The 14489-nt window shown below is 41.6% G+C and overlaps 1 protein-coding gene across 2 annotated transcripts in view; it reads left to right on the top strand.

Annotated features, from left to right (window-relative positions):
* CD34 (CD34 molecule) overlaps positions 1 to 14271 on the top strand; it is a 74489-nt gene extending 60218 nt beyond the window's left edge. For both annotated transcript variants that reach the window (XM_033917971.1, XM_033917970.1), the window contains exons 5-8: positions 4730 to 4880; positions 5102 to 5157; positions 5749 to 5913; positions 11143 to 14271. In XM_033917971.1, coding sequence (XP_033773862.1) covers positions 4730 to 4880; positions 5102 to 5157; positions 5749 to 5913; positions 11143 to 11343 — 573 coding nt within the window. In that variant the 3' untranslated portion in view covers positions 11344 to 14271. The remainder of the gene's footprint in view (positions 1 to 4729; positions 4881 to 5101; positions 5158 to 5748; positions 5914 to 11142) is intronic.
* Positions 14272 to 14489: the final 218 nt, after the last annotated feature.

Genomic DNA, 14489 nt, shown 5'->3' with positions numbered 1-14489 from the left:
TTCCAGGGCCCATTCCCATGGGATCTGAGGTAGAACTGAGGAAATGCAAGCATCCATCTATGAGAAGGATCCTAGTGCTGGCAACATTACAGTCCATTTTCATCTTATTCCCAAATCCTGACCTGTAACAATTCTGACCTGCTGGAACAGGGAGGAGCGTAGGCGACCAGGAAAAACAGCTCCTTCAATCTAGGGACCACTAAAATTTTCAGACCATTGCATGCAATCTTTGGCTGAAGTCCTCCATAATTACTATAGTTTCCTCCTTCTGATACATTATGATCCATGGTCTCCCCAGCCTACAGGATGTCAAAAGAACGTATGTGTTGCCATACTGGCACAGACTGGAGGTCCATCATGCCCAGTATTCTGTTCCCAACAGTGGCCAAGTCAGGTCCCAAGTACCTGGCAGAAACCCAAATCCGTAATAGCAACATTCCAGAACTGAGATTGTGATGTCATAACGCCTCATTCCACCAATGCCTAATAGTCACAATGGCTTGATTGTCCTATAAGAACATAAGAGTTGCCATACTGGGACAGACCAAAAGTCCATCAAGCCCAGTACCCTGTTTCCAACAGTGGCCAACTCAGGTCACAAGTACCTGGCAATATTTATTTAATTAACAACATTTATACCTGCTTAGCCCTAAATGGTTCTCAATTTAAAACATATATAATCAATAACAAACCCACATAAAATTACAATTGCCTACTGCTGTAACATCTGTCCACAATCATAGATAATCCTCTAATTGATCCATACATTCCAACCCCCCAAGCATGACTCCCTTGTCCAGCATCATTCTGTATGAAAGGCTTGTTCAAAAATATGTTTTCAGTGCCTTTTTAAATGTTCTCAAGATCGCAAAAGAGTAAAGCAGATTTTATGCTACTTATCCTAGAAATAAGCAGTAGATTTTCCCAAGTCCATATTAATAACGGCTTATGAACTTTTCGTTTAGGAAATTATTCAAACAATTTTTAAACCCTGGTAAGCTAACTGTATATACTCTTAGGGCCTGATTCTCAAAAACGCACGTCCTGATAGCAGGCAGCGGTAGATGTCCTACCACCATCATGCAGCCAATCAGGATGCACGTTAAAAAAAAAACCCTCTCCGAAGAAGGGCGCCCACAATGTAGGCCTCAGGAGTACATCTACAGAGATGCATAATGACTCTTAAGCAAGCCCAAAGTGGCCTTGGATGGGCTTAAGCATCAGTACACATCTCTGTAGATGGGAGACAGACACCTGCAAAATGCTGGCAAACAATTTAGGCATCTGTTCGGGAGTGTAGGCACAATTCTGCATAGGACGCTGGTGTATAAGAACATAAGAATTGCCGCTGCTGGGTCAGACCAGTGGTCCATCGTACCCAAAAGTCTGCTCACACGGCGGCCCTTAGGTCAAAGACCAGTGCCCTAACTGAGACTAGCCTTTCCTGCGTACGTTCTGGTTCAGCAGGAACTTGTCTAACTTTGTCTTTTAATCCCTGGAGGGTGCTATCTCCAATAACAGCCTCCGGAAGAGCGTTCTAGTTTTCTAACACTCTCTGGGTGAAGAAGAACTTCCTTACGTTTGTACGGAATCTATCCCCTTTTAACTTTAGAGAGTGTCCTCTCGTTCTCTCTACCTTGGAGAGGGTGAACTACCTGTCTTTATCTACTAAGTCTATTCCCTTCAGTATTTTGAATGTTTCGATCATGTCCCCTCTTTTCAAGGGAGAAGATTTACAGACGATCGGCGGCCACCGATTCCAGCAACCTATACAGAATGAGGTCCCTAACACACATTGACATGAATCATCCCCAGCTCAGTAACAACATACACTCTCACACTCTGTTCCCCACTGCTACTAAATCATCTCCGTGGAAGAGAGTGTCCCATGCATTCTAAGAAAAAGCTTACCGGTAGTTATTTTATTTGTTCTGGTCCTCACTGAAAACTACTCAAGGGGAAGTGAACTTGAAACATAGCACTGTCTAGTGCCTGGATTGTGGCTAGACAGATCTGGATGGGCTGGAGTAGGCTTCCACGGCAATTCCAATAGTATGTCAGTGCTGGGCAGACTTCTACAGTCTTTAACCCTGAAAATGGCAAGGACAGATCAAGATCAAGAATCTATATGTTATACTGCATCTTATGCTACAAGTTTATTTTGCGGAGTAGGGGCATAATCAAAACACACTTGGATGCCTTGCATTGAAGAATGCTAGCGTAGAAGGACTGAGGTTGAGATAGACACTAAAGAATGACAGTCTCTGGTAGCCAGAGCAGATATTGTGATGTCATAACGCCTCATTCCGCAAAAGAGCTAACCTCATCAGTGATCAAACTTACGAGCCTGCTTCGATGCTTTCAAGCTCTGCCTGTGGTGGACCTGTCTGTCCGAGTGGGCTCACAATCTATCTAATGTACTTGGGGCAATGGGGGAATTAAATGACTTGCTCAGGGTCAATGGAGGAGCGTGGGTTTACAATCTCAGGGTGCCGAGGCTGTAGCTTTAAGCACTGCGCCACACTCTCCCCACATAGATAGATTGTGAGCCCACCATGACAGACAGGGAAAAATGCTTGAGTACCTGAATAAATTAATATAAAACGTTCTGAGCTCCCCTGGGAGAACGATATAAAAAATTGAATGAATAAATAAATAAATAAATAACCTCTGGATTTATCCATGCAAAAAAAAAAAGTTTATAAAATTCTACTCCCTAACTCAGTTCTGAAGCTGTATTCACATGTTTTGTTTTTAAGCACTGGCTTTTCTCCTTATGTGAAATGATCCAATGCCTTGCTTATATAACCTTTGAGGAAATAAAGCCACTGGAACTAGTTCAAGCATTTTCAGGACAGGAAGTTTCCCCTTTTTACAATAACATTGCTTTCCTCTGGGCCTGAACACAGACACAGACTTCACAAGCATCTTGTTGGAAATGAACAGCCTGAAGAGTAAACAATTTTCCTGTTTTTCCAAGTTTGGAAACCACACAGTTTCCACTGATAAAATGAACAGGAAGGGCTTTGGTGCAGAGAGTGTGAAACCTGCATTAGAATAAACATCCAAACAAGGGTTTACATTAGGATTTGGCTACAGAGCAGTTTTCAGTCAGAGAAGGAAAAAAAGAAAGAGGGAAGACAAGAAAATAACAAACATCAAAAACAGCAGTAGTGACACACTTAACAATTCAAAAATGGAAAAGAGATAGAAATATAGACATGATGGCAGATAAAGGCCAAATGGCCCATCCACAGCATCCACTATCTCCTCCTCTCCCTATTGGCTAAGGCTCTTAATATTTGCATCTTCTCTTCCTATTGGCTAAGGCTCTTTATACCTGTATTGTGAGGTCATAGAGCTTTATGGTTATAGAAACATGACAGCAGATAAAGGCCAAATGGTCCATCTGCAGCATCGACCATCTTCTCCTCTCCCTATTGGCTAAGGCTCTTAACATTTGCATCTCCTCTTCCTATTGGCTAAGGCTCTTTATACCTGTATTGTGAGATCATAGGGTTTTATGGTTATAGAAACATGATGGCAGATAAAGGCCAAATGGCCCATCCAGTCTGCCTATCTGCAGCATCCACTATCTCCTCCTCTCCCTATGAGATCCCATGTGCCTGTCCCATGCTTTCTTGAACTCGGACACAGTCTTTGTCTCCACCATCTCTACTGGGAGACTATTCCATGCATCTATCACCCTTTCTGTAAAAAAGTATTTCCTTAGATTACTCCTGAGCCTGTCACCTCTTAACTTCATCCTATGCCCTTTCATTCCAGAGCTTCCTTTCAAATGAAAGAGACTCAACTCATGCGCATTTACATCATGTAGGTATTTAAACGTCTCTATCATATCTCCCCTCTCCCACCTTTCCTCCAAAGTATACAGATTGAGATCTTTAAGTCTGTCCCCATACGCATTATGATGAAGACCACACACCATTTTAGTAGCCTTCCTCTGGACCGACTCCATCCTTTTTATATCTTTTTGAAGGCGCGGCCTCCAGAATTGTACACAATATTCTAAATGAGGTCTCACCAGAGTCTTAACTCCTTTTTCCTACTGGCCATACCTCTCCCTATACAACCTAGCATCCTTCTAGCTTTTGCTGTTATCTTTTCAACATGTTTGGCCACCTTAAGATCATCACATCCAATCACACCCAAGTCCCACTCTTCTGTCGTGCACAAAAGTTCTTCACCCCCTAAACTGTACCGTTCCCTCTGGTTTTTAAAGCCCAAATGCATGACCTTGCATTTCTTAGCTTTAAATTTTAGCTGCCAAATTTCAGACCAGATGACAGAAAAAAAATACAGAGGGATTTCAAAGTATGCAGTGTCCAGTGCAAATTAAATGACCCTCAGGACCTGAAAGATATGCTTAACACATGCTTTCGCCTGCCTCTGGTGGGATGGTGAGGTCATCGACACTGTTCGACTGCACCTCTTCTGTCTCCTTCTGTTACTATTTGTGGCGTAATTCCCTTTCACATAGGGTTATCATATAGCTCCAGAAAAAGGAGGATGTATTGAGATATGGAATGGAAGTAAAACCCAGATGTCTCAATCCGAACGCCTTTTTCTGGAGCCACATGTAACCCTACTTTCACTTTTGCTATTATTTTAATGTAAGCTGCTCCGCATGGATCCTTCAATGGGCACTTACTCCATCCTGATTCCACATATTTCAGATTTTTTTTTTTTTTCTGCGTGCATTTTTCAGGAAAGCTTCAAAGAGGTAAAGGGAGAGAAGCTGGTGAAGATGCTCTGTGAACCTCCCAACAGCACCTTCCTGAAAAGTGGCCAGTGCCACCTCCAGCTTTCCACTTCTGAAGTGAACCCCAAACATCTACTGCTAATTCTGCATAGCAAAGGTAGGTCAAATCAGCTAATTTCAGATACCAAGGATTCATTTTAGATTCAAAATGACCATTTCACATATTATTCAGTCTGTTTTCAGTTTGCTCCTTAGGTTTTGTTACTTCTGTTCCTCACCCCCACCCCGTTACTCTCAGGGAGCATTACTGCAGGTGCTCTACCCTTTTGCAACCATAGACCATGATTCATAGTACTATTTTTTCTTCTTAATTGACAGACGATGCTAGAAAGACATTTGAAGCTATGAAGACACAAATATCATCTTTCCATCAGGTAACTGAGACTGGACACCCACGCTATCTGCTCATGTTTAAAAACAAAACACATACTTGCAGGGCACGGTCAGGGTGGGCAGCTTTGGTATTGAGGAAGCCCAAAGCAGTCAGATTTCAGGTTAGTCCTAAAGAGCATGCCTGAGATATAGGTAGGGTTACCAGACGTCCGGATTTCCCCAGACATGTCCTGCTTTCAAGGACATGTCCAGGGGGCTTTTCAAAACCCGGCACTTTATCCGGGTTTTGAAAAGCCTCCTCTAAATTGCGTCAGGCAGGAGGAAATCCGTGCATGCCACACGATGACATCACGCATGGCATGCAAGCATGCGCGGACTTCCTCCTGCCTGAGAGCAGGTAGTGGGAGGGGATGGGGGGGCAGAACTGTGGCATAACGGGGCGAGGATGAGTGGGACTGGGTGGGCCTGGGGAGCGGGTCTAGGGGTCCAGATTTTACTATAGTACGTGGATTCAATCAAAGATTTAGCCTGCCAAAAATCCAGTACTGTAAAGGGAAATTCAATGACCTGTGTGTATATGCATTCCTGCATTTTTGAGTATTTGCTTACTTGTTCATTTGCTATATTTCTAGATGGGCATTCAGCGGTACAAGCTGGAGAAGGTTTATGACCATCTGGACCGGACCAGAAAGACCCTGATCGCCCTACTCACTTGTGGCCTCCTGCTGGCAGCCATCATTATGGCTGGTCTCTTCCTATCAAATAGACAGAGCTGGAGCCCCGGGAGACAGAGGCTGGTTAGTTCCTATGAATGGCAAAACAACAAAAGCTAAAACTAACCAATAGAAATGCCAGAGACTGTGAAAGGCCCTTAGAACCCCAACTTCCTTGGTGAACGGGGACTAATTCATACACTGTAGCAGGACACAAGAACAGCAAGGAAAGCACAGTTGCTTACCGTAACAGGTGTTATCCAGGGACAGCAGGCAGCTATTGTCCACATGTGGGTGATGTCATCCACAGAGCCCCGATGTGGACTTAGAAAGTTCACGACTGCAGCACTGCGCCTGTGCGAGTGCCTTCCCGCCCACATAAGGGCACATATCTCCTCAGTTCAGATAGCTAGCAGAAAAACCAACCCGGGGAGGTGGGTGGGTTGTGAGAATAGCTGCCTGCTGTCCCTTAATAATACCTGTTACAGTAGGTAACTGTGCTTTATCCCAGGACAAGCAGGCAGCCTAGCCTCAACGTGTGGGTGACCTCCAAGCTAACCAAAATGGGATGGAGGGAGAGTTGGCAATTTAGAAGAATAAATTTTGTAAGACTGCCTGGCTAATATAGCCATCCCATCTGGAAAAAGTATCCAGACAATAATGATAAGTGAATGTATGAACCGAGGACCAAGTGGCAGCTTTGCAGATTTCCTCAATAGGTGTAGATCTAAGGAAAGCTACTGATGCCGCTATGGCTTTGACTTTGTGGGCTGTGACTCGCTCTGTAGATGCAGTCCAGCCTGAGCATAGCAGAAAGAGATGCAAGCCGCTAACCAGTTGGAGATGGTGCGCTTGGAAATCGGATGTCCCAACTTGTTTGGATTGAAGGAGACAAAAAGTTGAAGAGCAGATCTATATGGTTGAGTGTGTTGCAAGTAGAAAGCCAAAGCACGCTTACAGTCCAAAGTATGAAGAGCTGATTCTCCAGAATGAGAATGAGGCTTTGGAAAAAAAACACTGGAAGTACAATTGATTGGTTGAAATTAAATTCTGAAACCTCTTTAGGTAAGAATTTAGTATGAGTACGAAGGACCACCTTGTCATGATGGAATACTGTGAAAGGTGGGTCCGCTACTAAAGCTTGTAGCTCACTGACTCTGCGAACAGACGTAAGAGCAATGAGAAAAACCACTTTCCAAGTGAGATATTTAAGATGAGCCGAATCCATTGGTTCAAAAGGAGGCTTCATCAATTGAACAAGAACAACACTGAGATCCCAAACCACTGGAGGAGGTTTGAGAGGTGGTTTGACATTGAAAAGTCCTTTCATAAATCTAGAAATGATGAGCAGAGAGTGGTTGAGGATGAGCAGAGAGGATGAGCAGAGAGTGGTTTCCTTTCGATAGGCTGATGAAAAGCAGCAAATGCACTGAGGTGGACTCAAATGGAAATGGAACAAGTAATCCAAAACTGAAGACAAGGAGGTAGATTGAGGCTGCTTGTGATGAATGGTGCACCAAGCAGAAATCTAGTCCATTTCTGATTGTAGCATTGTCTAATGGTAGGCTTCCTAGAAGCCTCTAAAATGTCCTGTACAGACTGAGAAAACTGTAGAGTGGCAGTTAGGTTGAGAGGTACCAAGCTGTTAGGTGTAGAGACTGCAGGTTGGGTTGAAGCAGAGATCCCTGATTCTGTGTAAACAGAGAGGGAAATACTGGTAGAAGTAGAGGCTTTCTAAGTTCTGCAAGCAAATCAGCTTGCAAAGATGTCCACATCGGGGCTCCGTGGGTAATGTCACCCACATGTTGAGAATAGGCTGCCTGCTTGTCCTGGGATAATTACAGTTCTGCCTCCCAGTAGCAATAACAGGACAGACTAGCAAGCTGCATCTTTGCGGTATTTTCACAGAAAAGGGAAACTGCATTCTCTATCATCTTTGGTTGGACAAAGATTTTCACACTGAGGGAAAAATACTATATTTCAGGGGTGGGCAACCTTTGTACACAACCTCCTTGAAGAATCCCTTCCTTTCTATCCTGGGACTACTCTTGCAATTCCTTGTAGTCTAGGGAGTTCCATGGCAGAATTGATCGCCAATGTCATCTGTTTCTGATGATGCGGGTTTCAAAATGGCACTATGATTCCTAGTCTCACAGTAGAACCACTAGGGGTCAAGCTGTCAAAAGAGGGTTTTATCCCCTTTTTTATTACATATATGGCAACTTGACTCCCTAGTGGTAGTACCATAAAACAACCACTAGGGTCACTGTCACCATTCTGAACCTGGCACCAGTAGGGGCAGGAGCAACTGGAGATTGTTCCTGTGCCAGAATGTCCTAGACCACCAGGATTGCAAGAGATAGGCTTGGAGGACCTATGGGAGGGTAGTAATCTTCAGTGGGGTGCATTCCGAGGGGTTCATGGGAAGCCGTCAGGATGAGGGGAGAAGGAAGGTCTAGTCCAGCCCCTGTAAGATGCCATCAGAGAGCATCAGGCCATAGATTAGTAATCTGATGTCATCGGGTAGGAAAAATAACACCAGATTTAACTGGTATTATTTGATTTACAGAAAATTAGGTGTTTTGCATCTCATTACTATGTTTCCTGTAGTAACCTAAACTAACAAACATTACAGTAATAGAAACATACTTTATTATCTTATTATAGGTTTTCGGGTCTTGCTACAAGACCTAGAAACCTGCAACAAGTACAATGTCAGCTGCGGAAAGCCTGCGAGAAAATACTTGATTACCATTTAACATGTGTTAAGTGGCAAATATCGTATGTTATTGCCTTAACACACTTTAGTAACTACCCCCCTTAATGACATCCCTGACCAGGGTTGTGAAAACTAACAGACTGTGGTTTGATTCCTTTCTTTGTCGCTGGGTGATCAATTATATCATGTATATAGGAATCACATGTTGATCTTATCAAGAGAATAGTGGTTTCACTCAACACTTTTTGATATTTTGAGGTTAGTTTCAACTTTTTTACTTCAAAATTGAAAAGCAGAAAGTAGCTCATAGAGCTCAAACAGGATTTTCTGGAACCACATTAAATACTATTTAAGCAGGATTTAAAAAAACTGCAGATATGAAATGAAGCAGGTGGTCAGAGCAGCCTGATGTTACTTTGTTATAAACCAGATTTCTTCTTCCCACTATCTGCATGAACCACAGTCTGACCCAGTTTTGCACCTTACAAATGGTTCCTTAACAACTGCTTGCATTGCAAGGATAGAGTAATTATATATTATGGGTCAGTATCAGCTTACAAATACAGTACTAGAAAAAAAGAAGACACTAGAAACGCTCACAGAGAGCAAATAAGCCACAACTCTAGGCCACTTAAATATCTTATCATCACTGTGAAGCACTAGTCCAGTGTCTCTCAACTTTTTTTTAGCTCTGGTACACTATATTATAATTGAAATTATAAAATTGCAAAACCAATAAAAAGTTATTTAAGTTCTTTAAGCTATGTATGAGTAATTGTAACAACGATGAAACTAAAGTAGATTGAATAGAATTGTTAATCAATGTGATGGATGTGCTTGTTTTTAAGTGCAAATTAATTAAAAATGCGGCTCGATGGTCCACACGTAAACACGCATTTCATCATCCACCATCTGTAGTCGTTCTTTTTGTTAATTTAATTTCTATCAGAGCTGAAAATCCAAGTTTGCAAAGATATAAAGATTAAAATGGTAACAAAGCCTTGATTGCTTTGTTGCTCAAGTTAGGATAACTACTGCATAAAAAATAAAACTAAAATTACTTGCCGTTAGTTTTCAATCACATCAAAGAATGATGCTTGTCTGGGCGGTTTGTATCCTTACGCACAGAGACGCTCATAACATTGACAGACTCTTGCGTACGCAACGTACATGTCATCTATTCTAGTGTATATTTATGAAGGGAATTTTTTAAAATAAAGTAAAATTGTGGAATATCTTGTGGCACACCTGGAGTCTTTTCAGGGCACACAGTTTGAGAGACACTGCACTAGTCAATACCTGTAACATCAATTGCATCATTCAAGAATGCCTTATTGACTGAACACACACATGCAATGCTGTAAATAAACTTTAAGTCATAATTGGCTAAATCTTTAATAATTTCATGTTATATAATAATGCTTTAAATGTGGCTAGTGTGACTAGAGCCAGAACAAGTAGATAAACTTGTAATAGATTACAAGCAGGGAATCAAAGGGAAATATCTTTATATTTACTTCATACCAAAACAAATATATATTTTTTTCACAGAAATATTATTGTTTCTGTTCTGCAATTCAATCTATCCAATTAAGCTAATAAAGAGATAATTGCTGCCTAATCTTATGAATTTTGTAGCATGTCATGGCCCGTCTTCCCATTATTTATAAGGAATGAAAATCCACTCGTATGGAGCTGTCGGGGACAGAGTTCTCAGGGCACTTATAAGCTGGTGGTCAGTAGATCATATCAAAATTCAAGTTCAGACCCTAGCTTGTCCACTCAGCAAAGGAGTCAAGAAAGGTCTGAGCCAGAACCCAGACTGTGATTCTACAAAGCTATCAGGGCTTTGCCACAGTTGTCTTCCCCCTCAGGGTGCAAATCAAGGCACTCTCCCTGCAGTCGCAACTGCTTCAATCCTACCTCCATGACAGAGACGGGAATAAAGATGACATGGGCACCATGCCATGTTCCAGAGTACATTTTACATATTTAGGGGTCAATATTCAGCCAGAAGCAGTCAGTGGTTTTTGACCAGAGGCACCAGTGATATTCAGTACATAACCGCCTAAGTAAAACCAGACAAAGATAGGACTAAGTTTGATGCGGTTCAATTTGTATGGTTAATTTAAGCGGTTAAGTGCTGAATGTTGGCACTTTTTTGTCTCCCAGACTGCTCACAAAATAGCTGGCTATAGTTAGCCAGTGATGTTAACTGGTTAAATGCCAAAATCAGTGGATGGCTTGCACAAGTGATTTAATCAGCTAGAAGTCTCTCCTGATCAGCTAAATCCTTTGTCTTACAACTACCTCAAGAGGCGTTATGATAACAAATGAGACAAAGACTAGTGGGACCATCAAGTTTGACTAGTCCATATAAACCAACATATGCTTTGAAAGTCTTCAAACTCTCACTATTATCTGTGTCTCAGATATAATACCATGTTTGAGGGCTACTGAGTAAGGTCAATGATACAGTTAGTTAAAGGTATAAGACGGTTTTTTAAGCGCAGCAACTTCCTGTCACTGTTGGGGAGGTTGATGGTCTAAATGATATTTTAACAGCCTTGCTATTTATATATATATATGTTTAGGGTGAAGACCCATATTATACAGAAAATGATAGTCAAGACAACACAGTGCTATCTGTGGCCTCTAATGACCAGTCACAGCATCAGGAAAAGCCAAACCTGAATGGAGGGACCCAAGAAAATGGTACTGGCCAAACAGTGACCGCAGCAGCTACTAACGGACATTCAACACGGCAGCATGTGGTGGCGGATACAGAACTGTAACATGACACAGCACAGCAGTAAAAGGATCAGTTTCAGTTAATTTGTAAACCTTTTTTTTTTATACTCTTTGCTCATTCAACCTTTTATTAAATTTTTTTTTTGGGATTTCAAAGCCTTTATTTTCAACATCAAGTGGTTTTCCTGATGGGGGATTTGCCTAGATCTTAACAAAAGAATGCCCCTTCCTTCACACTCCAAGCCAAGGAAAATAAAATGGCCTTTAATTACAGCATTAAATCTTTCCTTAAAAACACATGCTGTCAGGAACCTTGGTTTCCAATGACACTCACTCACTCAAATTATTCAACTGTAAGCAAATATGAATCATTCCAGTTCCTAACCTTTACTGGAGGTACTCCAGGCCGATTGAGCTTTTAAGATTGCTACCATGAATATGTTCGAGACAGAGGTACATGCACTAGGTCTCTACTGTACCTTGTAAACCAGATTACCGTACATAGGTGTCCCTCCAGAGCTGTGGTTCAGGATCAAATAGAATAACACAGGGGCTGATTTTTCAAGCGAAAAGCTCCTGGACATTTAAATTGTTTCTCTAGGGCTAACCGGATGGATATATACACTTCTCCCTCCATATTCGTGGGTTAGGCACTCGTGACTTTGATTATTCACCGTTTTCATCTTGCTGACTCCGCCCCCCCCCCCCCCCCCCCCCCAATGATATCATTCTGGAGTGCCGAGAAAAAAGATCAGAGCTTTTTGTCAGTGTGGTCGGGCAAACGACAGCATCGGAGAAAAGTGTGCAGAGAGAAAAGTTCAGCACTTGCTTCAGAGCGGTCACGAATACTAACAATAAGGTTTATTCGCGATTTCACAGTATTCACGAGGGCTATATTACAAACCCTGCGAAAATGAAAGTGAAAAGTTGTTCGCAATTTTTTGGTACTCACAGGCAGTCTTTGAACCTAACCTCCAAGAATATGGAGGGAGAAGTGTATTCAGCAGCTCTTAACCAGATAGTGCTGCTGAAAATACCTGGTTAGCACCTAACCCAGAAATGGCTATTTTATGACAGAATGGGACAATTCATCGTGGCTGTTTCATCACAGCCACACTGACTCAGGCACGATGACTTGTCCTATACCCTCCAGTGGCGGTGCAACTCAAATTGTCCAGGTATTGGGGGGCATTGCTCCCCAAATGAAATACATTTTTTGAAGGAGAGGAGGAGGGTAGAACGTAGAATGTTGACAGGGAAGAGGGGGGGCGCATTGCGTGGACAGGGAGAGTAAATCTTTTTGCCTGCAATTCGGCCACCTATCTACAAGACAGGGCCCATGCATTGCAGCCAATTCAGTGCTAAAACGGCTGCAATGAAATAGCCACGCTGAACTGACTACGCAGAATCGGCTGTGATGAATCATCCTAGACCCTTTTGTGGCCAGTCCAGGGGTAGAGTCAGCACTTGTCCAGTTAAACACCAATATTTAGCATTTCACCTGAAAAATTAACTGGTTAAACAGGACTGCAAAATGTATCCAGTTGGGTGCTGAATATCGTATTTAACTGGATAAGTGTTATCCTACTACATATAACCGGATATTCAGTGCTGGTGCCCAGACATGGCTGTGCATTGAATATCTGGAGATACTTCTGGCGATGGCCAAACAAAATGCTGACCGCCCCGGCTGAATATTGACCCATTGTTTATTCAGAAAGACATAGAAAACCATGAAACCCAAGAATAATATTTCAGAAAATTCTTGTTTTTGGAGGGAGGTGTTTGTGAAATTCACATTAATTATAGACATGCTTCAACCTTGGTCATCTCAACAGTTAACCAAAATGGTTATATCCATTAGAATTCTACTCTTCTCCAGAAGTAAACCAACAAGTGAACAATGTGGCCACTGTACTACTCTTGGTTTGTAAAACAATAAACATAAAGCAATAACCAATCAAATAAAAATGCAATATCCAACATGTGCTACCATGTACAATATCAGACATGCAGAGATAAATAATAATAGGTACAAAAAGAACAGAGAAAACAGACCTCATAGATGGGCAGCCGGGCCTGCACAGTAGTACCCTATGCCACCCGTATCATCACTGGTCTGAAAAAAGTCCATACATTTATATTATATCAATTTTTCATTTCATTCATTAAATTTCATTAGATTTCTATTTCTCAAAATTCATTACCATTGAATGGAAAAAAGGTTAAATCTGCCAAAAACACGTTTGTGATGATGTCATGATGCCCGGCTCTTTTGAATGAGCTGGGCGCATCTCTCAGCCCTGCGACCATTTTGGGGCGTGCCAGTCCAGTTTGTTTGCTGCGTGAAAGCATTTGGACATATTAATGTACAGTATAATGAAAAGATTTTTTTCCCCTGATGTAGCCTTGTTAAGGCGAAACAGAAGTGCTTTCTGTCGGGAAGAAGCCGTTTGTAAGATTAGATGAAGAGACAACTGATCCCCTGAGAGAAGTGACTTCAAGATAAGTTTGTTAGAACTGAAACTTTTTCGCTTCAGGCTGTAGTCATTGCAATTTGTTTTTGGCAGATTTAACCTTTTTTCCATTCAATGATAATAATGACAGAAATTGAATTTTGAGAAATACAAATCTAATGAAATCTAATGAATGAAATGTTGATATAATATAAATGTACGGACTTTTTTCAGACCAGTGATGATACGGGCGGTCCCATGGATGAGGTCTGTTTTCTCCGTTCTTTTTGTACCTATTATTATTTTTCTGTCTTTTTTATTTATTTTTGATGGTATGGGATGAATGTGGTTTCTCTGCTAAAATTATTATATGGAACGTTTTCTTTTTGAGTTTGTGCTTGATATGTACGACTGTACCCTTGTACTATTAATCCCATCTTTAATAGCCATCTTATAACCAGGCCTGCTCATCTTCCAAATGTGTGAATAAACAGATGACTTTTTAAAAATCGTAAATATTGTTATGTCCATAGTTGTCCTTAAACTCAAAGAAAGCTGATTCCACATAATAGGATGTACAAGTGAGAAAGAACCCTTGTGGGTTTCCTCAAACTTAATTTTCCTTCAAGCTGGGAGAAAGATAAATGAAACACCTCTTCCGATATAGGAACACAGGGGTTGATGGATATTCACCCAGTGGTACTTATAGCCAGATTCTGTAAACAGGGCCTACA

This window comes from Geotrypetes seraphini, chromosome 13, assembly GCF_902459505.1.
Source record: "Geotrypetes seraphini chromosome 13, aGeoSer1.1, whole genome shotgun sequence".
NCBI classification, from domain to species: domain Eukaryota; kingdom Metazoa; phylum Chordata; class Amphibia; order Gymnophiona; family Dermophiidae; genus Geotrypetes; species Geotrypetes seraphini.
Note: the sequence above shows the minus strand (reverse complement) of the source record. Positions and strands in the feature narration are given on the sequence as shown.